Here is a 27,444-nt window from a genome sequence, read left to right as displayed (position 1 = left end):
TCAGGCCCAAAGCTGGATGGTCTGTAGCCACTGAACCAAGTAGGAGATTCATGGCCATTGTGTGCTGCCAGAGAGGGGAAAACAGGATGCTGTTGCATTTCTCTTGGGTTTCCTACTTGACTCTTGCTCACTGACATTTTGGAGATGATAAATTATGAGTCGGTAAGTTTTTTTTTTTTTTCTTTTCTCTTCACTGTGGTGATGGAGCTTTGTTGGCTTAGCTCAGTGGAGCTGCAGGAGCTAATAGCACTTATTGACTGAGGGCCAAGCTGTGCACTGTTACACTGGTGTAAATCCAAGTGAGCTCCACTGCATTCCTCTCCACCACTTGCTCTATCACACAAGCAGACTCATACGCTGCTAACCTGACTGTCCAGCTGCCCCTTGGTGCAGCCCAGAATCCAGCCTCTAGACCTGAGCACTGCACTTCCGTGTGCCCACCAAAAGAACCACAGGCAAGAAGTAGTCGTCGTAGTCAGGGCACCAGTTTGATGTCCAAGAGAGGCAAGTTCAGTTCCAGGCTCTGCCACAGCTCTCCTATGTGGTCTTAGGCAAATCACTTAACATTGATGTAACTCAAGTTCCTGTGTATAAATTTTAGGTCTCTTTGGGGTATATGGTCATTGTGCAAATAAACATATTAGAGACTGATGTGCGTTGGTACAAGCTAATGGGAGCCATAGCTCAGTAGATAGGCAGCTATTTGCAGTTGATGTAATTCCCTAAGGCTCATGAAGACACACCACTTGGGCATCCCCAGGCCCTGAAAACAGCTTAGCCATGGGCATAGGAAATAATTTGGTATGTGCTGTCTAGTATTTCTGTCTGAAGGAGAACAAAAACTTGGAAGGGATTTGATTTGGTGAATCTGGATTTTTCATCTCTCAAAATCAGGGCCATCGTGTCTTGCTTTTCCCCATTTATCCCAGCGGGTCTTTGGAAGACCTAGAGCTGTGGGTTGGAAACTCTAAGTCAAAGGAGCAGAGGTGCAAAGCCTTTAACAAAGATTACTTTCCTCCCAAGTTACATGCATGTTTGCAGAAACAGTGTTTTAAGAAATCTGGTCAAATATCCCTTCTTCTCTTAGAGCTTTCATTTCATTGGGAGCTGCAGTCTTACAACCAGGTTGTCAGATAGTCATAGACACCTAGGAAGAGTTGGATAGTGGTAGGCAAGACCTGAATTTCTAATGTTCAAAACAAGGAGGAAAAACCCTTAAGCAAACTTCACAGACTATCTTTACGTGTGATAGGAAATGCCACATTTCCCCCTTACAGGTCACCCTCACAAGTTAATCAGCTAAGTCAGGCACACAGAGTCATTTTTTTCCTAGGGGGTTTTCAGTCCCTGCACAGCATCTGTAGAGCATTCAAATTCCCATTGACAGACCAAGATGAAAAGGCCCCCATGGAGCTGTTACTGCTTTGCATGTCCATCACAGGTAGACTGGGGTCTCTGCTTACGTGAATCAGGGCTGTCCCTGTTCATCCCAGGAGGAAAAGAGTGTACTCTGACAATGGAGGCTTTATAAACCCCAGCAGGAGCAGGCCAGATCCTGAGCCATGTAAACCAGCCCAGTTGTATATTAATTTATCGCTCTTAACAATGAGGCAGCGCCTACTGAGAGCCAGTCTGATCTCCTGGGTTTTATGGGTGTCATGCACTGGGGCAAGGGATTTTTTTGGTCTCATTTCAAAGCTACCAGCAAGCTGTCCAAACTGCTCTCAGTGGGTCAAATTTCACTCCTGCTAGTGGGAGTGGAGTTAGATCAGCCTCACAGTTGAGGTCTCCCTGTGACATATGGAGGCTCCAGCAGCCTAATTAATGGAGTAGATGCCAAATTCTGCTTCTCTTCTAAAAACCGTGGGGGGTGGTGAGAGAAAGAGAGAGAGAGAGAGAGAATACCTGTGTGTTGTGCACTTGAGTGTGTGGGAGCAGGAATACCTGGTTATGTGCATTCAAGAAAGAAAGACCATGCTTTCCAGTGTATGTAAAGAGCTTGTGCAGTGGTGTGTGTGTATATGTGTGCGCACGCACGTGTATGTATTAGTAAGGATAACTACTATTACAAGACTTTATTTGCAGTCCAGCTGGACCCTTTACAAAGCTTAAGTAGAGCAATCAAGGCTCTCACCAAATGAGATTAACATCCCAACTGCCTGTGGCATTCCCAGCCAGCCTGAATGCAGGATTTAGTCCAGTGGGAGGACGTGGCCAAGAAAGTGGAGGCTTGAGGCTCCTTCTGAGAGCAGTCAGACTCCTGCCTTTCTCTGTTCATGGCCCCCACCAGCTTGTGAACACTAATGAGAAGGGTTTCAGTGCCAGTGGTACAGGTGGGAAGACTGAGGCTTACGAACCTAGCCAGGGATGGGACTCATGTGCCCCAAGTCATCTTTCAGAGCTGGAATCACAAGTCCTGCCTTGGTTCCCATCTGAATACACCTTTATACCAGCCACAGAGGCAGGTACTACTGCAAAGACTGCTCCACTACCACCCTGCTCCATAGGCTCTGGATTGCTTGCTCCACGTAACTGCAGCACTGAGTGTCCATATATGGGGCAGTCCCCTAGAGAGAGTGCCTGGTATAATAATTGACCCCATGGTGTGCATTGTTAGCAGTCTCCAGCCCTAAGTCTGCCATCCAATTTACAGGAAGGGCTGTGGGTTTTCGAGAAAGCAATTTAGTTCATTAGGGTGAAATTCAGAGTGACTTAGCTGATGCCTGGGGCTGATCCGCTGCGTGGGGTGAAATCCACTCTTGCTGAGCACGTAAATTGGCCCTGTGTAGAGTGGGCAGAGCTGCTATGAGTGAATGTCACAGCTCCCCTGGCATCGTGTGTAATCCATTACCCCAGCTGTACGGTGGGAGGCTGCACGCATGTGCATGCGTGTGCACGCACGCACGCGTGTGTGTGTATGTGAAGTCAGTAATGACCAGTCACACTGTGATGGCAACACTTGGGTAATTTGTACATGTCTCCAGGAAGCCTGTGAGACAGCTTAAGGCAATAATCCTGGCAGCCAAGGGCAGATGCTGATTGTATGTGCAGAAGGAAAGGGGACCTCGGAGTTGTGCTGGGGCTGCAGGGTGCTTGCTGCTGCTTCCTGAATACTGCCCTTGGGTGGCAAAGCTGTGGCCAGAGGCTGAACTCCTGCCCAGGTGGCCCTAGGACTGAGACCTATGTCAGGATGAAGCTGCTAGTGTCTACAGAGAACAGACCAGCTGCAAGGGCAAAGGTTTGGCTGGGGCTGGCCTGTCCTTGACAGGGCAGTACCAGTCCAGGAGGAGTAGAAGAACCTACTACCTTTGCCATCCTTGGCCTGTCACCAATCCATGGTGGCCATACCAAGAATGACCTTCCTTACTCTAGCATCCTCCTCTCCTGTTTGCCAGCACCACCCCCTTCACCTGGTGGAGGGCTCTGTCATTCTCTGCCTTCTGGGCGAGTATGATACAGTGGTTTGAAAATGCCTCTCTTTGAGTGTGGCTGTCTTGATGGGAGAGGCCATCTTGGCAGCCTTGGAGAGGGAGTCCTTTGCTTGGCCATGAGTTGGACTGAGGATGCACAGTGATTAAGCAAGCCTCTGCTTCAGGCACCCCAGCCCTGCCCTTCGGATGTCTTTCATATAGCCAAGGTGGGGGTGGGCTTCACACCTCAAATAGTGCTTGGCCTCATTGCTGTGGTCAGACCTGGTGGTGACAAGAGGACAGTGTATTAGGGGAAAAGACCCCAGTGGGAGACGACCCCTGCTATGGCTTGTAGGGTGTTATTTGACTGAGGCATGCATTTATTTATTTTTTTACCTATTTATTGTAAAAAAAAACTGAGATCTCTCTCCCTCTTTCTCTGCTCCCCACCCCCCCAAGTATATTTTAAAAAGCTGTAGTTTATTGATCCTACTCAGCAGGGTTACATGGCCCAAGTGCTGTGATCTTGGCTGCACGTTGCCTTTCTCTGCCTTCCATAGTGCCAGGACTTTCCTCTGGTAACAGCCTAGATTCTCACGGCTGCTGGCATGGTTGGAAGGATTGTCACTAGCGCTGATGATGAATGTCCGTGCCACTCCTGTGGTGCTCTGGAGGGTTGTTGCCAAGAAGCACTGTTTGTCCACTTGCTCCTGCTGTCCTAGTGCCAAACCTGGCGGTGAGGTGGTGAAGCTCAGTAGCACCACTAAAGGGGTGTTGAGCAGGGAACCAGACACAGGCACTGACTTGTGGGGCACAAAAATAGCGGCTGCTGCCAACCCAGTATACTGGAAGTATGCTGCTTCCCTGTATACTGCCATTGTCCAGTGCACAGAACCACCCAGCGACACCTCTGATGAAGCTGCTGTCCACCCTTATGGGAACCCACCTGTCTATCTGTGCATGTGCTGGCTTTGAGTCTGGCAGGACAGCTTGTTCGTTAAGTCCAGCTCTAGCACATCAACAGCACAAGAAACCTGAGCCTGTGGTCTCACAGACAAACTTCTCCTGTGCCCCCTTTCCACCCTGAGATACAGCGTTGGATCCTCAGGACGACTCCCTCAGAGCTGCAGAAATGTGGGAACGTCAGAAGGGTGAATTCAAAGACCTCTCCCTCCCTTCACCCTGGGGGAGCCAGCACCCCCAGAGCCAGGCCAAGCAGCAAAGGAGACATTCACATCCAAGTTAATGAGATCTACTGTTAGGTTGGGCAAAACCTGTGTCCATCCAGACTCTCCTAATCAGAGCAGGGGCTGTGCCCTGTGCTGGTGCAATCATAGCTGGATTTCATGCTCTGCCTGGATCTCCAGGAGGTGTCATCTATCTTTAATGTTCAGCTGCAAAGCCCAAGTCTTTATGAACACCTGAGCCATTGATCTGTGTCCTCCAGGTGCCAGAGAGATTCAGAGGCACTGACTCCAGAGCAGCTGATACAGCACTTGAGCGGAGGTTGCTTTTCCCCTTTGTCTCCTAGGCAGTTAGTTTGTGCTGATGGCTCTTGGGGGCAGCTGCCTGGGAATGGCAGGATCCTGTGAAGCTGCCGAACATAATTGGCCTCCTTGTTCTGAACACCTGTTCTGTCCCTGGTTACCTGGTGAGCTTTGTAAGTCAGAGTCCTAAGATGAAGAACCAGGAGCTTGTCATTAATCATTTTTGTGCTGCATGGGCATCCACACAGCACTGGCCATGCTCCCAACATCCTGAGCACAGAGTAAAGCCTGGTCTGGATTCTCCAGAGGCCTGGTTGGTCCAAAGTCCCATTCAGGTCTCCAGGAAATGACAGCCCCTTTGCATCCAGTCCCACAGATTGTGGGTCCCTTGGCCTGGCACTGGCTTCCTCTCTGCCCCTCCCCACTGGATGCAAGAGCTGCCTTCTCTGCACTTCTGTCTGTCTGGACTGCTTCCCCGTATCTCCCATTCATTCCCTCTGCTGCATGTATCCCAGCACCTTACTACTTCCCTTGTGTCACTGTTCTCCCCCTACGGAGACTGTTAGCCCTGTGCTTTTGTTCCCAAGTCCCTTCTTCCCCTGGTGCAGTGAAGTCCCTATCTCTGGCTCAGTACTAGGGTGGGGCTGCCCCTGCACCCAGCTGCATGGCTGCTTCACATATTTGGGGTCATTCTGACTCCTTCCCTTCAACCCCAAAGGACGAGCATTTGGCTCCCAGTGCAGGTAACATGGCAGCTCGGGGGATAGGAACTTGTAGGAACAGATGTCGGTTAGCCGTCAAACCCAGCTCCAATCCAAAACGACAAAGCTCGCTCTCATCCCCTAGTGCCTCTGACAGCCCCTGTATGAAATGAGTTTGCCAGGCCTCTTGCCAGCTCCTAGCACACAGGTGTTTGCAGCTTGCAAATGACTACTGGCACTGAAGAGCCCCTATGGAAACCAAGCTCCCCTCTTGTTTCATTTGGGACAGGGATGGGATACAGCGGTGGCAGGGAGGGTGCTTGGAACAGCTTGCCTTGCCTTGCTGCTGCCCATGTCATCCCAGATCTGCCCCTCCGCAGAGGCTGTGGTTCCAGCTTCGTGCACCAGGGCTAAATTCACCAGTTGACCACTGAGTTGAGATTCTGCAATTCTCCTTTTGTGTATTTCTGTTCCCAAACAGAAGAGCTATGCTTCTGTAACAGATGGTGTGTTCACTGCAGCCCCAGACCCAGGCGAGCTAATTTAAGAGCTCCTTGGATTTATTTTGCTTTCCAACTTCTATATTTAACAACCTTTCCCTTATAAACTTACAGTAAATGTTTCTCTTTCTCACACACACACACCCCTTGGATTGGACAGATTTGCTGGAGTCTCTTTGGAGGATTAATTTCTCTGACACTAATAGCACTCTGCAGAGCTGCTGGGTCTTGACTCAACATTTCAGGCATCAACTGCTGCCAGCAAGGCAGGCTCATCTTGCAAAGAGGCTGAGCACCCCCAGCTCCTCCAGGAGGGTGCTGGAGTGGTGGGGCCAGGCCTCCAAGGCAGCTGGGTTGTGTCAGGTACAGATACGCTGAGGTCTTCAACCATACTACACAAACGCTCGTAGTATGGGTAACAAGCAGGAGGAACTCACCCTTCTGCTAGCTAACACCAGCCCGGACATAGTGGGGATTACGGAAACGTGGTGGGACGCAACGCATGATTGGGCAGTGAATGTCAAGGGCTACAGGCTGTACAGGAGGGACAGGATAGGAAGGAGAGGTGGGGGCGTGGCTCTCCATATTAAGGAGGAACACACATCCTCGTCAATTAGCAAGGAGTCAGGGGAGGGGCACCCTGAAGTGCTTTGGGTTAGGGTATAAGGCAGTCGAGGGGAAAGGGACTTAACGGTGGGGGTCTACTACAGACCTCCCAACCAGGGAGAAGAGCTTGACCAGGAATTTTTGGGTCAGCTCACAGAGGTAGTGGAGGCTAAGGATGTGGTAGTCATGGGGGACCTGAACTTCCCAGACATCTCCTGGGAAGAACAGTCAGCCAGGTCTGACCGCTCACGTCGGTTCTTGGCCAGAGTGCAGGACCTCCGTCTAACCCAGGAGGGGCACAGCCCCACCAGGGGGGACGCCTTGTTGGACCTGGTGCTGGCCACGGGTGATGACCTGGTGCGGGGGCTGCGAGTGCTCGACCACCTGGGCGACAGCGATCATCGCCTGCTGGGATTCACCATCCAGCGCAAGGTGGCAAAGGCATGCAGTAAGGCAGCAGCCCTAGATTTTAGGAGGGCAGACTTTAACGAGCTAAGGAGGATAGTTGGAGAAGCGCTGAGGTCCTGGGGGGGAGGGGAGCCAGGTGTCCAGGGAGAGTGGTCGCTCCTTAAGGAGACGATCCTCCAAGCCCAAAGGAAGGTAATCCCAACGAGGATCAAAGGGAGCAGGAGAGCACACAAGCCTCCGTGGCTCACCAAAAGCATCCGGGAATGTCTCCTTGCTAAAAAGGAGGCTTACACCCAATGGAAAGAAGGGGTCATCACCAGGAAGGACTTTTCTGTAGTTGCTCGGGGATGTAGGGGGGCAGTCAGGGAGGCCAAGGCAGAGATGGAACTGGGGTTAGCTTCCCAGATTAAGGACAATAAGAAGTCCTTTTTTAAATACATAGGGAATAAAAAGAAGGTCCCGGGTAACGTGGGGCCCTTGCAGGACACATTGGGAAATTTGGTCATCACACCAGAGGGCAAAGCTAACACGTTTAACAATTTCTTTGCCTCCGTCTTCCTAAGTAGGGACCAGAACAGCCACCTCCCTGCTGGGCCCCCCTCGGGCCCCGGGGGAGGCACACCTGGGCCACGGGTCAGCGAGGATTTAGTTAGGGAGCTTCTGGAGGGGTTGGACGTATTCAAGTCAGCCGGTCCGGACGATCTCCACCCTAGAGTTCTACAGGAACTGGCCGAGGTCATTGCAGGACCCCTGGCACGGCTTTACGAGCACTCGTGGTGCTCTGGAGAGGTACCGGAGGACTGGAAGAGGGCCAACGTGGTCCCCATCTTCAAAAAAGGCAGGAAGGAGGACCCGGGAAACTACAGGCTGGTTAGTCTCACCTTGATCCTAGGCAAGCTGTTTGAGAAAATTATGCTGACACACATCCGGGAGGGGCCAGCAGGAGACTGCATGCTTAGGGGCAACGAGCACGGGTTCATCAGTGGCAGGTCCTGTCAGACCAACCTGGTGGCCTTTTACGATCACATCACCAGATCATTAGATGCAGGGGTACCAGTGGATATAGTCTTCCTGGACTTCCGGAAGGCTTTCGACACTGTCTCTCACCCCGTTCTCATTAAGAAACTGGGGGGCTGTGGTGTAGACTCCCACACAGTCAAATGGGTCGCCAACTGGCTGGAGGGCTGCACCCAGAGGGTGGTAGTGGATGGGTCCTTCTCAACCTGGAGGGACGTGGGCAGTGGGGTCCCCCCATGGCTCGGTCCTCGGGCCTGCACTGTTCAACATCTTCATCAGTGATTTGGACGAGGGGATAAAAAGCACCCTGTTCAGATTTGCTGATGACACTAAGATGTGGGGGGACGTGGCCACACTGGAAGGATGCAACAGGCTACAATCAGACCTCGACAGGTTACAGGGGTGGGCGGACGAGAATAGGATGGGTTTCAACACAGACAAGTGCAAAGTGATGCACCTGGGGAGCAACAACCGGCACCATACCTACAGGTTGGGGAACTCCCTTCTCATCAGTACAGAGGCAGAAAAGGATCTTGGAGTCACTATTGATGCCAAGATGAACATGGGCCGGCAGTGTGGGGAGGCAGTCAGGAAGGCCAGCCGCACCTTGTCATGCATCCACAGATGCATCTCGAGCAGGGCCAGGGAGGTGATCCTCCCCCTCTATGCGGCACTGGTCAGGCCGCAGCTGGAGTACTGCGTCCAGTTCTGGGCGCCGCACTTCAAGAGGGATGTCGACAGCATGGAGAGGGTCCAGAGGAGGCCACTCATATGATCAGGGGACAACAGGGCAGGCCCTATGAGGAGAGGCTACGGGACCTGAACCTGTTCAGCCTCCACAAGAGAAGGCTGAGGGGGGATCTAGTGGCCTGTTACAAACTAGTCAGAGGGGATCAGCAGGCATTGGGGGGGTCACTGTTTCCCCGAGCACTGCCAGGAGTGACCAGGAATAACGGTCACAAGTGGCAGAGGGCAGGTTTAGGCTAGATATCAGGAGGCGCTACTTCACAGTCAGGGCGGCTAGGGTCTGGAACCAACTTCCAAGGGAAGTGGTGAAGGCTCCTGCCCTGGGGGTGTTTAAGAGGAGGTTAGATGAACATCTTGCTGGGGTCGTTTGACCCCAGTACTCTTTCCTGCCATGGCAGGGGGTCGGACTAGATGATCTGCTGAGGTCCCTTCCAACCCTAGAAACTATGAAACTATGAAAGCAGCTCCCTGTGCTAAGGCAGAATTGAGGTGCTCTTTTAGTTTCCCTAACAATAATCTGCTGAGCTGGAAGTGCCTGTGTGATCCTGGCCAGGACCGTGGAACCGGTCAAAGGATCTACCCCAGGTTTCCCAGCAGTCCTGTAAACACGTATGTGAGAGACAGGGGTGGGTGATTGGATGTCAGTGCAGAGCAGGACATGTGCAATCAAGCCGAGAGCTCCCGTATTAATAGCTGCTTCTGTTCTTTAGGTAGGTGCCTGCCGGCAGTCTTGCTTACAGCTACCTTGTACAATGCATGTTCTCCAGGTCTCCAGGGAGAGGCGCTGTCTTGGCTCCTAGTCCAGGCCTTCTGCTGGGGACGTTCCCCCTCACTGCCACTGGCCATGGGAGCTGAGGAGCATGTGGGTCATTTCTGCGGCATGTGGCCACGGAGGAGCAAGAAATCTGGCTGTGCAAGTATCTGTGAAGGGTGAAGGGGCTCTGAGTACTGCCAGGCCAGCCCCTGGGAGCGGACCTGGTCCTCTATGCAGCAGTAAGACACACCCAGGAGTGCAGGGGTGAGCCAGCCCCATGCAGTGACCAGGGTGTGCTGGGAAGTGGTGAGTTGTTCACTAGACCCAGATGCAGGGGTGGATGGAAGGAGCCTCTGGGATCTGTCAGCCACAGTGGCCAGAAGGATGGTTAGGTCTGAGTTTTTGGCTAAGTTTGATACCGGAGATTGAAACAGTGCTCTGAGAGAGACTGGGCAGGGCGGTGAGGCCTTCCTGGGCTGGGGGAGCAGACTACGTGTGTGTGCGTACACATACCCATACACATACATGCACATGCACGTGTGTGGTGACAGGGCTGAGCCAGGAGGGAAGTCACTTGCTTCACACAAGCCCAGTCTCTCCTCAGCCATCTCATGTGTCATGCTGCAGCCTCCCCATTGCCAGGAAGCAAGAGCGGGTCCCTGAGGGCTGGGGAGGCCACTCGGGCCCTACGTGAAAGATGCAGGACCTTCCTGCCCCCGCACGTCTGAGCTCAAACCTGGCGGAGGGACAGACGCATGAAGACAGGGCTAAGGGAGCTAAATTTACGTAGCCTAGAAAAGAGCCAGTTGGGGGGGAGGGCCCTTGATTGGCGTCTATACATACCTGCAAGGTAACAATGTAAATGAAAGGAGGGAATTGCTCACTGTCCCTGGAGCAGTGGCCTGAAGCCAAGGGAGAGAGCGAAGTGCAGGGGAGAGATGGGAAGGGAAAGTTGGTAACATCCCAGGCAGGGGGAAAGGCCTCAGCTCTGCAGGGTACAGGTGGGACTGGTGAGCTGTGCTGAGACTTGGTGATGGGAGACCTGGAGAAGCAGTGGTAAGGTAGGGTCAGGCTGGGTTTATATAGGCTAGGTTAGCCAATATTGTGGCTCAGGCTTTGGTGACTTGGGCTTAAATCCCTGTTCTTCCAGGCTGTCCGAGTGACTTCAGCCCACATCCTCAAAGACATGTAAATGCCTGGTTACAAGTGGAGTTGGGAACATGACTATCTTGGGGGACTGGGCCTTTTCCCGTCCTTTGTCTGCTTCCTTTCTTGCAAAATGGGGATGATGGTTCTTTTCTGAGTTTCGGTGCGATGCTGTGAGCTCCTCAGATGGAGGAGCACGGCATCAGTCTTGTGAGGAGGAGCAAGTCTTGTGCTGAAGACCAAGGGCTCTGCTCTTTTCCTGTATATGAGGATCTGGCCATATGATCTGAGGAGGGTGGGTATATGAAGGAGTGGCTTGGCATTTAGGGGCTACATTCAAATCTAGTATAAATAGGTACAACTCTGTTTAAGGAAATGAAGTTGTGCCCTCTCACACCACCCTGCATGTGTCCAAGCTGTCCTCCGATCAGCCTAGCCTACATCCTTGGTGTCAAGTAAAGTTAGTGTCCTTAATTATCTTTCCAGAGAAGTGGAAAAAATTGACTCCTTCAAATAAGTGGAACCACCTTGTGGCTGCAAAATAGGACTGGAAACCTCTGCAGAGCAGTGTCTTGACAGTTTGGATACTTCTGGTCACATGGGAAATAGCGACAGGCACCTGCTTTCATTCTGGGGTTTTCACACTACCTGGAGGCTTGTGTGGCATGCAACAATGGAAAACAATGGAGAAGAAGTTGTGGCCAAACCCCAGTCACGTCTGTCCAAACCCAGTGTGAGCTCCTTACCTTAGAGTGAAGATTTGGGTGCAGACTTTTGCTCAGTGTTAGTAACCAGCTGCTCCTCCAGCTCTGGCTGTTCTGCCCCACGTGCTAACACTAGTGCCTGCCAGGTTTTTGGGCTGAGCACCAAAGGCAACCCTGTGATCTTGTCAAGATCCTGATGAGCTGGACCCTGGCAAACACACAGATTCCACCACCTCCCTTTTGGAAATTTCCATTGAAGCTTAGATGGAAGAGGGGATGTTTTCCAGGAGCGAGAAAAGGTAGTTCAGTGAGCGCCTGTGGACAGAGGAGCAGATTTCATTCACTGTCACAGCTGCACGCCCAAGCCTGATGCCTACCTGGGGCCACAGCTGTGAGTCAACCTTCTCCGCTGCTCCCTAGTCCTGCTGTCCTCCGGTGGCCCTCTCCCAGACCTCCTGAATTCAGTCTTGCCACAGCTGGCACTTTGAGGTTCCCTGCCATGCCCCAGACTCCTTTTCAAAAACTTGTCCAACATGGTGCAGGGGCAGTGGGTAGCGTGAGGATTTCTGGGATTTGGACATGTCCAAGACTGGGTATCGACCACTCTAGGCGGTTGAAATGACCTAGAAAGGTCTCTCTTTGTGGCTGGCATCCAGATGGAATGAAGAAGGCAGGGTGAGGTTGGGACTAGGTTATTGGGGAATGCCCTTCTGTGCTATAGAGGAGGTGGGCACTAATATAGCGTAAGCTGACGCCCAGTCTAAGGGACCTAGTTTCAGTCTAGGAAACATGTACCATTCCAGGAGGGATGTTCCGGTGCTGACCTAAGTTAGGGGGCAAAAATGCCAGTCATTTCTAGGTTAGTTTTGAGAACTTGGCAGCCTGTTGTTTGAATGGAGAAGCCAGAACATGTTGGCTGGCAGTTTCTATTCTGCTCCCTAGGGCCGAATGAACCACCCAGGCTCTCGTCACCCATCTCATGTGTCATGCTGCAGCCGCCCCTGGGGCTGAATGAACCACCCAGACTTCTCAAACAGGAAAGCTGCTGCCAGACCCTTTTCTATAGCAGCCAAGTTGCTACCTACACAGCCAAGTTGCCCACCTACCCCTGTTTTATGGTACCCCCTAGCTGCTCACACTGTCCTGGCTGGATTAAGGGCAGAACAACAGATGTGACTAAAGAAAGCTCCTACTTTCCTGCATCAGTCTTTGTGCCAGGGCTTTGGCTGGGATGCTCCAGCTAGTTAAAAGCCTGTGTTGGTATGTGGGACACAGTGGGAAGGAGATGCTCCAGCAGTATGGTCACAAGCATTGCATGGATCTGGGAGAGAGGCCCCCCTGACCTGCCAGTCCTAGGCCTCCTCTTATTGTCATGGTCCCTTAGCACAAGGGCCAAAGGACCATTTGCCTCGTGACATCTCTTGCTCCTGGAGAGTGACTTTTAGGCTCAGGTGTGCCAGACTCATAGTCACATTAACTGTTAACTGGGAAGCTCTGGGATTTAGACCCAACTCCTATAACCCAGAAGTCCCTGGGTTTCCCTAATACTTGCATTGGCACTGGATTTTCTTCAGCACTGGAGCCTACTTTCCCCAGCCCCTTCAGAGGCAGCAAAGATGTAAAAAGCCACCCAGAGAATGGACCTTCTGAGTGTATGGGTACTGCTGTCCAACTAGGTCAGCCCAACCAGGGAATACTTGCCTAACGCTTTCCCGTGGGCTCTCCCTGAGCTGTTGGAGAATTCACTTCTCCTTGTCTCCTTCCTCATCACAGATTGCTACTTTCATTTTGTGAGACCCCTTGCCGCCCAGCTTATTCTTTCATGAATGCTGATCCCAGGTGCTTCGTGTCTCCTGTGAGCTGAGGCGTTGCCAACACTAATCCCTGCTCTTTCTGACTTTTGGCAGGATGGGAGCATTCACCTTGCATTCCAGAACCGGGAAGCCCACGCCATCCGTCTCCAATGGGTGAGTCATGCAGCTTCTTTGAGGTCTCTTCAGTAGCATTGCAGAAATAGGAACCGGTGCGCCAAGCTGGCAAAGGTGCATGCTGTCAGGGGGCAGGATGTAGGGGAGGATCCTTGCAAGAGCCCTGGCAATGCTCTTGTCACTTGGGGACCCTGATATTAGGATGAATCCTAGCTCCCTGCTAGGATGAAACTTAGACTCAAGCAGAGTCTGGGCTCCTGCCCCAATCTTGGTTCCTTTCTGAATAGGCATGATTAAAGTTCATTGCAAGGAAAGCAGACCCCGTGCTGCTGGCTGCATGGCTTTCTGATGGGAATACTGCCCAAGGGGTGAGAGCCAGAGGTTGGCCAAAGACTTGGGGCCTAATTCCACTCTTATCCACCCCGGTGTAAATTGGGAGTAATTCAAAATCAGGTCCAACACCTGGGAAAACATCTCTCTCTCCTGGTCTCTTCCTTCCTCCCCTGTATTCCACTCTGCTCCCTTCTCTTTTTGTCAGCCTCGCTCCCGCCCCTTGTGGTTCATCACACCCATGCGGAGGCTCTCAGAATGGCTGTAATCTAGCCATCACCGAGCTAATAGCCACAAATTAGCTCATAATCATGGCAGGGTCGCTCGGAGCATCTCACGGGTTTGTCTTTTTTAGACTGAATCTATTTGACCCATGGCAGGTCAGCTCAGTCAGCCGGGTGACCGGTGCTGATTCAGAGCAGTGACACACCTCCTCCCCAGCAGCCCCTGCAGTATCTGCATTGCCACCTGGAACAGCGAATGGCTCAGCCTTGCCAACCAGTGTCTAGTTAAGTCCACTCTGGAGCCATGACTTTTCTATGTAGGACCCCTTGCACACACATATAGGGCTGTCTTGGAGACAGTGGGCCATATTCCCTACTGGTGTAAATCAGCAATGCTCCTCTGAACTCAACGTGCAAGATCTAAATTGGCAAAACACCATCAGACCCAAATGGCCAGATCCCCAGCTGGTGTAAATCAGTGGAGCTCCACTGAAGTCACTTGACCAGATCATTGGCTGGTGTTAATCAGTGTACTGCTATTGGAGCCACAGATTTGCAATAGCTGGTCAAAGCATGTTAACAGAAGGAGCCTCAGAAGGGTTGAAGGCTGGGTTTGGGCAATTGCTTCTCCAGTTAGGTTGCTTATTAGAGCCTCTTAAAAATGACCCCAAAGCTCCAGTTCCCAACAACAGGTCCGGGCTCTGCAACACTTGCCTCTGAGTCATTCAGTTCCACAACCAGTCCCAGTCCCAGTCCCCAGCGACTGAACGTCTGTGTGAGAAACATCACCCTTGTGAGCTCACAGCTCCCCTTGCCCAGTGCAATTCTCCCAAACAGCCAACAGCCTGGTCAGTACATGGTGCTTTGTTGAGAGTCAACTTCTAGGCATGGTTGATCATGACACTGTGTGGTCTGCATGGTGCTAGGTAGCACTACAAACATAACATGTGTCAAAAGCCTCAAGACCATCTGGCAGGCCGTCGGCAGAGCCAGGAAGAGAACCCAGGACCTTACCGCCCTATACTCTTTCTTCCTAAGCCCAGCCTGGAAGGGGCATGTCTTGAAAGGACAGAAGCAGATTCCAGTGAACTTAAAAGAGGCGCCTGCCCAATAGCCAACCAGTTCAAGAGAGAGGCGTCTTGCCCCAGAGAGGCCTGAGCAGAAAAGCGGAAGCCCAGAGAAATGTCCAAACTCTAGCTAGGCCCTTAGGAAAGGGGGAAGGGCACGCAGCCCAGACTCAGCTTTCACCACAAGTTGAGGCTTTCACAGCCTTGCTCCATTTTGTCACGCAGACCTGAGCTGGGCCAGCAAGTCAGACCCACAGGTAACCCAGAGCCCTATAGACTACCTGCATCTTGTCTCTGCCCGAGTGCAGCACTGTGTGGGGGGAAAGGGCTTTCTAGCTCTGAGCCTGTCTCCTAGCCCAGCACACTTCTGTGTTGCTCAGTTGGGCAGATGTTGAGCAGGCAAAGTGCTAGCTACCTTCCTACCCCTAAAGATCCCATCACATTGGGTGATTGTACGTGTGATGCCATTAACATGTACACGTGACAAAAATGTCACTTTGTGTGGCTTAATCACAGTGTACACTTGCAAGGCTTTTGGGAAACAACTTTTCATGGTCAACTTTGCAAATTGCAACAATAAAGCTGTCAGCTTGTCCCCCACCTGCGGGTAGGCTCCAGCTCTGACACCCCCCCACCCCCCAAAAAAAATAGAATCGGGCCCCTCACCATAATGTGACAGAAAAATTGAAATGGTTTCATCCTCAGGGTTTTATTCTATGCCGCATTTCAGTTTAGGGGGCATAGAATAAAACCTTGAGGATTAAACCCCTGTCATGTGTACAAGCGCCCATTGCCAAGGATTTGAGGGAATTGGGGAAAATGCTAGTTCCGTGTTACCTTAAGGAGACAAATAACAGGATGTCAGGGAGAAGAAAAAAAGGAAGCGTAGGGGTAGGGTGGCAGGGACAGGAGGGTGGGGAGGGAATGATCTAGGGAAATAGAGGGGGGGAGAAAGAAGGTGATACCTGAGTGATGGGTGGGGCATGTGGAAGCTGGAGGTATGTGGCTGGGGTGATAGAGGTGATGGGGTGGTGACAGTGGGAAGGGGATGATTGAGTTGGTGGGAGTTATAGGGCAGAGTATAGGGAGAGGCAGGGCATTTATGCCTGGGGGCAGAGATGAAGCAGAAAGGCCTTGCTTTATTTAGCAGAACAGCCTGGGTGTATGTCTCTGGGTTTCTTCCCCTGCTTGTATAATAAAACCCTATATTGCCCCATTCCCAGCAGATGTCAAGGAGTAGGTAGGCATCAGGGAGTGGCAACAGGCAGGGTAAGCACATGTGCCCATGGGATCTTTATCCCAGGAAATTGGTGGGCTTTGGTCCCCCAGAGCAGGGGCACTGACAGTCTCCTGGTAAGTTATTGGGTGGCAGAGTTCAGGATGGCACAGAGCCTCTGGGGGAGCTCCTGGGGGCATGAGTATCCCAGGAGTAGTGAGACCCTGGGGCTTAGCCAGCCCAGAGACTCAGACCCTGTCCCCTCTCTCTTTTCTTTTGCAGTGGCATTCCAGGGAAAAAATGTGGCACCATCATCCTGTCAGCTGAGGAGCTGGGCAATTGCAGGGTGAGTGGTGGCTGCAGTGCTTCCTGGTGGGTATCAGACCAGCAGTGGCAGGAGAGTGCTTGGTAGCTACATGAAGACCTGAAGAACCCACCTAGAAAGGTGCAAGTGGAAATCATGGCAGGAGATTGGGATCTGAGCTGGGGTTAAGCTGGGTCTTGAAATGGGGAGGAGAAGACCCTCCCCTGGGTTCTACTATTGTTTGTATGCTCATGTGCACACATATGCATGCATGTGTGCACATACACACACACATACCTGTGTACACGCAGAGCATGATCACATCAGCGCTCTCAAGTGAACGGGGATCAGATCAGGGCCCCGGCTGGATCGGAGGCCTCTCCAGAGAGATCCCAGGGTGCTGTAGCTGCTGGTGACTCAGGTGGAGATAATCCCTCCTTGCTTTCATTGCTCAAAGAGTGCTGTACTTGCAAGGAGGAGGTAGGGGGTGGGACGGAGATCAGCTTGATGCTCACTTTTGGGTGGAAGATGTCACAAGCCAGCAGGAAAATGGGGTGAAGGTGTGGGATTCTCCTCCAGGGAGTGAGTTCAGCACTTTCCTATTCTTCATTGAAGGGAATTAATATATCCCCGCCCCCAGGATTGTGCTGCCCCCATTCTGGCAGGGCCTCAATTCTCTCCCTCCCACACAGATCATGAAGTGCCTCCTGCACCTCCTGCTTTTGTCACCTCAGTCCTCAGCAGCTGCTAACCTGGAGCCACCCACTCTGCGTTAGCGTGACCCTCAGCTGTACATTAGCTGGTGAGCTGGACCTGGGACTCTAGCATTGGCTGTGAAGCTGAGAGCAGGGGCTGCAGTGAGCAGCGCCAGGCTGGCAGAGGGGCACAGCCTGGAAGAGGTGGGGGGTCTAGATGGATAATTGTTCCTGATAAATATTTCATTGCTTAATCTTGCCAAGAAAAGAGGCCCCTTATGGAGCAGGGCTGGTGTGAGGAACAGTATGTCACAGGCAGAGTCTTTTTTCTTTCTGCTCTGTTCTCTTATTAAAATTTTGTGGCTGACTATAATGCTCACAGAACTAGGGCAGGCGTAATTCAAGGCAGGGTTGGGCAGGTTCTCTTAGCTCTGTGGATTCCCATAATTTCTGAGTCCCCTACTATCCCAGCTCTCAACTAACCCCTCTCCCCATAGCCAGGCCACAGCATCTCACTCATGAGCTGCAGGACCCCTGCTTTCCTGGGCAGAGGTGCAGCAGTCCCCAGGGTGGGTTTGTGTTGTACAGAGCTGTTGTTCAGAAAACAACTGTCAGCCTCCTTGGCACCTTTGACCTAAGTGAAGGTTGGATATTGGGGCCAGATCTTCAGTTGATCAGCATCAGTCCACTAACATCAATAGAGTAAGGCTGATTTATACCACCCAGCTCTGTGCTGCCAGGGGAGTGTCCCTGTGGCATGGAGCCAAGGTGGCTGTGGTTTGCCTGGTGCATCCTGCACAGTGTGCAGCCCCCACTGATGTAGCCCTTGGGGGCTTAGAAGTTGGATAGCCCTGGGCTAGGCTATCTCCAGTAATGGAGATAATGCCAGGTCTGAGAAGAAGTTGAACTATGGTACCAGGGGGGAGCAGCAGGATATTGCTACCCCTCTGAGACAGGCTTCTGCATGGCTGGTATTCTCAGCAGGTTCTGCAGTGTGGGATCCAGCAAGCCAGCTGTGCTTCCTGGGACCCAGCTGCTGCTCTGCTCCCTGACATGTTTAACCCAGTGGTGCAGAGTCAGTAGTTGGTACCTGCTGGCCAGGCTCTCATGATTGCCAGCATGCCTTCCCATCACACAGCTCACTGGCTGCACACCCATAGCCCTTCCACCCCAGGGCTCTGACCCCAATCTCACATCCTCCCTGCAAACTCAGCAGCGACAACATGAGGCATATTGGCAAGAACAGAAATCATCCTGGGGCTTGTAAGTGACAGACATGAGGGTATGTATGGAATAGATCGAAAGTGTGTGCGCACACGCATGAGTATGTGCATATGTATGTGTTCCCTCCCTCTGTACCCCTGGAGTACACCCTCTATACCTACATGCATGTTCATCTCCCAGAGTATAGATGCATACAAACATATGCATCTGCACCCTCTTGGGATACATGCACACATCTTTACTTATCCTTATAGTACATGCATACATGCACATACACCCGCACACAGTTATACCTACATGCAGCTCACCTTGGTGAACTCTCTCTCTCTCTCTAACATTCACACTCTCACACATACATCCCCTCTAAACAACAGTATACTCCCCAAGAAAACACTCCCTACAGCTGTATAGCTGTATATACCTATACTGGTATGCGCACATACACAAACACTTCACAGTCGCACACAATACCAGGATTCACGGGCACACAACATGAAAACTCCATGCCAGGGCACAAATAGTTGTGTACGTATATCAGTATGGTTTAGATGCTCTCTTGAGGTCCCTTCCAGTCTTACTTCTCTATGATCTATGTATATAGCACAAACTACTCCCAAGCTTCCCCCAACAAACTTGACCCACCTTCTGTTACTCCCAAGAGCTTGGTGCTCCTGTCCTCATCTCCAGGGCCCAGACAGAGACTGGTTGTGTGAATCGGAGCAGCCCTGTCACCTGTTTTGCTGCAAAGAAGAGCTGAGGGGGTGAGAGCAAACAGGAATGCCATGGGCTAGGCCTTGAAACACCCTGGGGCAGAGAAAGATGGTCTGCAGGGGCAGCAGCTGGATTGTCCTCTCTACTTTTGTGTAGCACCTCTATTGTTAAATCAACCTCAGAGAATTTACTCCTGGTTTTCATTGGACTCGCAGCAGAATCAGGCCCAGAGGAGTCGCTCCAGATTTACATCAGAGTGAGCAATGGAAAAATAAGCTCCAGAAGGGGTGGTCTGCCCACCAGCTGGCTGGACAATCCTGGTGGACACTGAACCAGAGACATTTTAGGGCCAGGTCACCCTGTCATCCTGGCTCCTGATGGGTATATCCTCCATGCTTAGATCTCCTTTTCATAGCCTACAGCAACTGGGAGGAGAGAGTGCACAGGTAACAGGCAACTGTCACAGCAGTCAGGAGGTGATGGTGCCACTCAGGGAAGTTGGCTGGGTTCATCTGGCATGGTGGTGTGATGAGCTCACCTCCCATCCTCTCTTCCCCGCATCCTTTCTTCCTGTCTTCCCCCCATCCCAGTCGGGCACATTTGTTGCGCTTAGGACCACGTCTGGCTGGCTCACATTGGTTACCTCATCAAAAAGACAAGGGTCCTGGGGTCAGGAAGAGGCAGTCAGCTCAGTAGCCAGGTACATTGTGATTAGGAGGCTCATGGAGGGCTATTTAAAGGACACATCCTGCTCCTATCATGGTTGAATGCTTGCAACTCTCATTGGCCTCTGCCCAAAGAAGGATGCACCCAGCATCTCACAGCATCAGGGTCTTAAAGATATGCAGTTGGTATTGTTACTACTCACCCAGCACTGGAGCCTCTGTGGCAACCCTTGGCAGCATCCTTTGCTGCTAGGGAGACGGGCAGTGTCATGGTAACTGATACTCTGTGTTGTGATCCCCAAGGCTTTGCCTTCAGCTGTCACGGGGGCATGACCAATTTGAAATATATGTGGTATGTGGATGGTCAAATGCAAATCGAGGATCTCATGGTCCTTGTTTGGGGAGTTAATGCTCATAGTGTGCAGCCCAGCCTGCTACCCCTGCGTGCACAACCTCTCCACACTCTCAGTTTTATATGCTCCCTCAATGTTCAGCTCAGCAGCCCCACAGGATTATAATAATGCCCTGCATTTTGATAGCACTTTTCATCTGGGGATCTCAAAGGGTTAGGGCGAATATAAACCTCATTGCAGAGACAGAAACAGGCAGAGAGGGTTGTGACCAACCCAAGCTCACCCAGTGGTAGAGAAAGGAAGGATACCCTCAAATTTCCCTCTTATTACTACTAAAAAGCATTCTCTAGCAGAGTTAGAAATGAACCAAGGAGTCCTGACAACAAATCCCCTCCTTTAGCCACTAGATTTCTTAGTTGCAAGTACACTCCTAGAAAAAAATTAAGTAGATTTTAGATAATTGGATAGATGGTCAGATAGATAGACATAGGGGCATGTAGGAGAACAGAGAGAGAGAGTTTTGTATAGGTCACTGTGTATGGGGAATATATAGATCTATCTCTGAAATACAACCATCTCTGGCATACAGCCTGGCTGCTTGTAAGTGGGGTGAGTATGGCCCTTTAAGTGGGGTAGCCAGCCCTGGGGAGGGAGCCCAGCTGTGAGTGATTACCTGGCAGTTAAAAGCCTAAAGGCCAGAAAAAGAGCAAACAGTTTGTATTATAGGCAGGAAGCAGATGGAAACCAAAATGTGCTTGCCTCTAGGGAGAGCTGCAGCTAAAGGACTCTCTCCTGCTGCCTGGTGAAAGGATAAAGTTTTGTTTTACTTGTCTATTTAGGGGCAAGGACTCTTGTTTGCATTAAAGGACTGGCTGAGGGGCTCCCAAAGGAGCTAAATCAGGTGGTGAGGCTGCAGGTGCCCAAGGACTGCTGTTTGGACTGAAGGTCTTCTAAGTGGGCAAAGCCTATCTACACAGCAGCAGATGCCTCAACCCACTTCCACTGTTGCTCATCAGCACATAGCAGCCCTATGAAATAATAGAGAAAAAGGAATGGAAATGACCTTGCAGTTAATTGAAACTCGAGGAGGAATTTAGTGAGTCATAATATGCCCTACACTGGAATTTGGCCAGGACAGTGGGGGTAACTCTCTTTTACCTAATGTCAAGTAAAATTATGAATTCCTGTTTCCCAGCCTGTCTTCTGAAGATATTGCCTTGAGAACAAGGACTTTGAGGTCAGAGATAGAGTGGTTGTTCTGTGAAAAGTGTTCTTCCACTGGTTCTTTACATTTTTCATTCTGCCATGTAGTGGTAATTTTGTTTCACCAGCATTATCTCCATGAGAGCTTTAAGTGCATTGGGTAAGGGATATCATGTTTTGTGATAGGCAGGTGTGGGATCCTGATGATTTTGCATTGATTCTGGTGACAGTGACATGACATGTTGGCAAATTTTAATTCGTTATTCATTCAGGGTCTTGTTCTGCTTGGTGTTTGTTGATCAGAGGAGAGTTTTCTTATGATGATGAGTTTGGTGAGCTGGGGGGTATTGCTTGAAGTATATCTCTTTAAATGTGTGGTCTTCTTCTAGTATAGGTTGTAACTATTTGATCTTTGCTATAGGTGACAGTGGGATGATATGTGACAACACAGGGCTGTGTGTTTAGTGTTGAAGTAGGTTTATGTGAGGTATCTGAGTGGCTTGTTCAAAGATGCAGTTTGTTTCTCTGATGGAGCATCCTTGTTGGGTGAAGGCATTTTTTTAGATCGGCGAGGTGAGTGTTACAAGTATTCTCCGTAGAGCAGGTTTAGTAGCATTTGAAGGCCTGGTTATAGATTGCAGCTTTCTTGATGAGTTCGAGAGGATTACTAGTTTTGTGGACATAAATGTGGTGGTCTGTGGATTTTTTTGTATATGTCCACTTACAGGACGTTGTTCTGGATGTATCTGGAAAGTTGACATTGGAAGGGTTTAAATTGTGGTGGAAGTCGATAAGGGAATCGAGATGAAATTATCAGCTCTATATCACACGCATAGTGCAGATTTGGCGGTGCGTTTTTTCTAGAAACACTTCCTCAAGTGGTTCATAAAGAGATTGCCATACTGAGGGGTCAACTTTGTACCCACAGCTGGGCTCATGGTTTGGAGGAAGTGTCTGTTGTGGAAGATAAGGTTGTTGTGGGTGAGGATGAGTTGCACAGTCTGTTGTGGTTGGAAATCTGAGGGTTGTCTTTGGTCTTGTAGATATTTTCGGCAGACAGCAATGCCTCCATGGTGTGGGATATTACTGTGTGGGCTAGTGACATCTGCGATTGCAAGTATGGCCTTCTCATGGAGGCGGTTAATATTGCAGATTTTGTGAGGAAGTCTGTTGTATCTCGTAAAAACAAAACAAAACAAAACAAAACTTCGTCTTTGAGTTATGACTAGTTTGAGGATGGTTTCTGTGAACACTGGTAGTTCTTCAGTGGGGATACTGCAGTAGGATATGATGGACCTGCCAGGGTTTCCTTTATGCACCTTGGAGAGCAAGATGCATAAATGTTCCAGGAGAAAAAGGGGGGTTGTTTGTGCAGCTTTTCTTGAAGCCAACAGGCAGAGGATTTGATGATGTCTGTGTTCAAGGTTGAATGTGGCATGGAGTTGTCCTTGGGTTCCTTGTAAGAATTGGTGTCAGAGTTGCCTGTCAGTCAGCTGATGCCCCTGACTGATACTACTGCTACCTGTCCCTGCAGCTGTTGCGTGCTTCCTGAAGACCTCTCATCTGTATACTTAGACTGATCATATGCAATGGGCTTCACACTGGTTGGGCACCTACATGGCTGCTTATGCATATAAGTCTTGGCACGAATAAGGGCAGGGGAGGAGCTAGATGACACCTGGCATTTGAATCTGCATTTCCCTGACATCTCAGCAGGGTTCAAACCCCCATGCCACGGGGTGGGTATTGCCCAAGTGCCTCTCCAGTTGCCTTTTGAAGCTGAGTCCCTGCACCTGACGTTTGATGATCATTGGAGAACATGGATGGGCAACAGTAGGGGAGTTTCTGCCCCATAGGGAATAAAGTCCTGGCTGGACTCCAGGGTCTGACTCCTTCCAGGGCAGCAGCCATCACACTGAGCAACACGCCTGAGGGCTCGTCCTCTTTTTCCTCATCCCACCTATTTTCTTCTCTTGGCAGCCCAGGAGACTAGCTTTGAAAAAGAGGCAGGAGAGGATCCAATCATGTGGTGGCTAGAGTCCTTTGCTGAGAAGTCGGAGCTGCAATTTCAAACCCCCATTGGTTAAGGGGACTTAGAACCTAGGTCTCTCACTTCGGAGGGAAGTAGAGGATAAACGAGGGGCTGGCTGCCTTCCTCCTGCGTTCAACATTTGGTTGGGTTTTTTTGTTTCCTGGTTTTTGTGACATGCACACTCATATGCCCACTGTGGGTGCACATATATGTACAAAGATGGGCAAAGCCATTGTGCATGCTTTGTCTATGCATCCATACTTACACACCACAGTTCAGAGATAATCGAATCACAATCTGTATGTAAGTGCCAAAAATGCCACTTATACCACTTATACAGGTGGAAAACTGACACTGAGATGCACAAAGGGTAACAGAATTCCACCCTTAATCTCCTGCATCCGTACCGCTTAGACTAGAGTACGAGGAACACATCTGGACAGGGCCCAGACATTAAATTTGATTTGAAAATTCCTGGGTCTCCAACAGTGTTGTACTAACTAACTAAAGATGGTCAGCTATGATTTCTTGGGTAGGGTCCATCTGTCATGAGTTTAGAGCTGTTTCTTGATTCTCCTAAATCCACAGCCACTTGTGGAACTTTTGCTTCTCACCCCTAGGATGTGGCCACAATGCAGTTCTGTGCCAACAAGCTGGACAAGAAGGACTTCTTTGGGAAATCGGACCCCTTCATGGTGTTCTTCAGAAGCAATGAGGATGGGACGTAAGTGCTGTCCAGATGCTTTCCTCTTCACTGTACAAGGCCGCCACTGTCAGCTTCTATAGGAACTAGAGCCCCCAGCCTCTCTCTTGATCCCCTGTGGGAGAGACAAGCAAGCCTGCTGTAGGGGCTCTCCACCATGTTTGGTTAGAGAGAAATGGTGGCATCCTGTAGGTCAGAGTGTTTTCCGCCATCTGCCAAACTTGCCAAGAGCAGCACAGGGTGATCCTGGCTTGGTAGGAGACCACTGTTGTTGTCAGTCATTTGTGTAAGGATAAATGTGATCCAGCTCCCACTGGAGGCAAAAATCTCCCCCCACCCCGCAGTGTTAGTGAACACTGGCGCAGGCTCTTATGTAGTGCCAGCAATGTGCATGGTACAATAAGGCAGAGGGAATCAGGACTGTGATGCTGACATCCCCCTGGGTAGCTTTCATTGGCCTGGCAGTCTGGAAAATGTTGGTTAATGGCAAGATGGTGACAGCTGGGAAGAACTTGCTCTGAATTTCTTGCTTCAAATCCAGAAACACAAAGAATGGACTCTGGGTTGGCTGCAACCAATGCAATTCTTCTACTTTGGGTGCTGTACTGTTGAAAAACTTGTCAGCTTGCATGATTTAAAGCATTATTTCTTTTCCCAGACTAGGAAAGCCTGTGGGATTCAGTACTCACCCTTTACCTGATCCCCCACCTGCCTCCTGAGATCATTTACGTGGGTGGCAGGCAGGTGCTTCTCTCACCAGCACATGACAGTGTTAGTCTGCTGTTATTTTGCCCATGTGTTGCGTGGGTGTCAGTGACAGATCAGGGGGGAATCTAGTCTTTTCTGTACACTAAATTTCAAAGTAGCTCCTGAAATTCCTAGTGAATTCTCCCTGGTTTGCAACTCAGCGGGGTAAATTAGAGATGAAACCAGATCACAATTCCTCTGGGTAATGGAAGCTTCTAATGAGGAGTGCGTGATGCAGAACGAAGACATTCATCCCATTGATCTTTCTAAATCAAAGACAAACAGAGCGGGGGCAAGGGCAGCACTCCCCATTCTGAACAAACGCCACAAGCGGCTCTTGTTAAAGGCAGGCAGCCTCCCTGCTTGATCCCTCCCAGCCTGCTCATTACTCTTTAGTTTGCTAACCAAAACGCTGCACACAGCCTTTGAGATGCTCCTCCTTTACCATTCCAGGCCAGAGCCTTTTAGGCTTTGGTTGGCACCATAGCTCTGGAGGTGTGAGTGTAGTGTGCCAGCTTGATCTGTTGCACGGGGAGATCCTGTATACCCATCCTGAGCACTACCCTGAGGGTTGGGGTGTCATCCTGAAAAGCTTGAGAGACATCCTTCAGTGAAGGGTATCCAGCACCTGTATTTCCTACTGACCGAGAGCTCAGCACCAGTCAGGGTCAGGTCCTGAGAGGTTGGGGCTGAATGTACACTAGGGGCTGATCTCCCCTCTCAGCCCTTGAAGCTCTGTGGCTGGGCGCAGGTTCATGGGCCTCATACCAATAGGGATGTCACACTGCTGCTGTCTGTGCTATAAAGAGTGTAGGGGTATGAATTTTGGGTCTGGTCCAGGGTCCTTTAGCACTGATGGATCGGCTGCTTGTAATAGGGTGGTCTGTCCCTTTAAGAGGGAACAGTGAGCCTTGTTGAGAGAGCCCAGCTGCAGGGCATTCAGATAGAGTGTCATTAGGAGCTTTAGAAAGTTCCCGAAAGAGTAAGCAGGAGAGGGAGAGTGGAGAAGCAAGCCGTGAGCGCAACAGCTTACCGCAGGGAGGGGCTGGGCTGGGTGCAGAACTAAAGGGCTCCTTTCTAGTGCCTGGGACAGGCCAGAAGGATTTTGGCTTTTGTCTGATGTTTAAAGCCTGTGTTTTGTTCGGGAGGACTGGCTGAGGAGCTCCTCAGGGGGAAAAGCCTGCCTGCAGAAGCCAGCAGGCCCAGCAACCTGCTTGCATTCCCCTGAATTTGGTGTCAAGCCCTTTGGAGAGCATGGGATCCAGAGGGGATTCTCCAGCGGTTAGTGTTTGCAGGGCAGAGCAACCCTCCTGAGCATATCGTGGCTCATCAGTCTCTGTGCCAGTACTGGTGTTAACAGGTGGGTTGGAAGGTCCCACATAGACTGCAAACTCAGCAGTACAAAGCCTTTCTCATGGACACTAGGAAGGTGGCAGGTCCCCGAGGATTAATCTATGGTTTGGCTGGATAATCACCTCCCGCTTCTTGTTATGCCAGCTTCACCATCTGCCACAAGACGGAAGTGGTGAAGAACACGCTCAACCCCGTGTGGCAGGCATTCAGCATCCCTGTGCGAGCGCTGTGCAATGGAGACTATGACAGGTAAGGAGCTTTCCCCTATAGCAGCTCACCCTACCAGCTCTAGTTTGGAGGGCAGTTGGGGTGGAAATGGGTCGTAGATCCAAATCATACAGTCCTCAGTCATCGTGCTCTGTTCCTCAAGAATAGCATGGGCCTCTGGATGGACTCTGTTCTGCCCAGCCTTCAACCCCAAAATGGATTCTTTGCTTCTTGGTACCAAGGCTCAGGGATATGTGAATGGCCTTCCTGGAGGTGCTCTGTTAAGTCCTAGCTATCAGCCAAGCTTTGGCTGCCCAGTTGATGGCACTCTGAAAATGCCCCTAAAAGAGGCCTTTCCTTAAAGAGGTATGATAAGGAAAAAAAAACCTACCCATTTTTAGGTTAAAAATCCACCCCGGTGACCCTCTTGCTTCAGTCTTGTTCACAGCAGTTGTAGCTGTGCAACTTCAAACAAACTCTGACCCCTGTAAACTTATTCACAGACAAGAAGGCTGTTTGGTTTCAGGTGTCATAATCTCCATGTCTTAAGTATAAGGGCTGCTGTGACTCAGATGTTAGAGATGGAAAACCCATTAGGTGCCCTGCTCTTCCCTACCGGGAAATCTCCAGTCCAGTTCAGTTCTAGTTACTCATGTCAGGAGTCTCTTACCCACTCCAATAAAAGACTCTCCTATAATCAAAATTCCAGAGTGCTACATGACACACATTGTGTCATACAAAGGAAGAGACTGCAAAAGAAGCTTTTCTCATCTAGATATACCACAGTGCCATAAACTTCTGAGATCTAAAGGGACACTCTGCTCTGCAACTTCATGGGGAACTTCAGAAAGTCTGCCCATGTTTGAAATCTCAGAGCTCCTCAGGCTCAGATCAGTTCTAAATTGGATGGCCCTTGTGTCATCTAGGCATTACCAGAGTGAGGGATAGGGCTGCTGTCCCCTGGAGGCAGCTGCCTTCTTGCAGATGGAAGGAGCTCAGAGA

At 50.7% G+C, this 27,444-nt stretch overlaps 1 protein-coding gene across 2 annotated transcripts in view; it reads left to right on the top strand.

Annotated features, from left to right (window-relative positions):
- The window catches only part of LOC149853922 (copine-5-like), a 159,845-nt gene that overhangs the window by 68,248 nt on the left and 64,153 nt on the right, over positions 1 to 27,444 (top strand). For both annotated transcript variants that reach the window (XR_016438922.1, XM_090025933.1), the window contains exons 7-10: positions 13,388 to 13,447; positions 16,528 to 16,591; positions 24,053 to 24,156; positions 26,380 to 26,484. Coding sequence is in view for 1 of the 2 variants with exons in the window: in XM_090025933.1 (XP_089882059.1) it covers positions 13,388 to 13,447; positions 16,528 to 16,591; positions 24,053 to 24,156; positions 26,380 to 26,484 (333 nt within the window). In the remaining variant the exon portion in view is untranslated. The remainder of the gene's footprint in view (positions 1 to 13,387; positions 13,448 to 16,527; positions 16,592 to 24,052; positions 24,157 to 26,379; positions 26,485 to 27,444) is intronic.

Source organism: Crocodylus siamensis, chromosome 13 (genome assembly GCF_052110815.1).
Source record: "Crocodylus siamensis isolate JL-2025a chromosome 13, ASM5211081v1, whole genome shotgun sequence".
Lineage (NCBI taxonomy): Eukaryota > Metazoa > Chordata > Crocodylia > Crocodylidae > Crocodylus > Crocodylus siamensis.
This window is presented reverse-complemented; position numbering and strand designations above follow the sequence as displayed.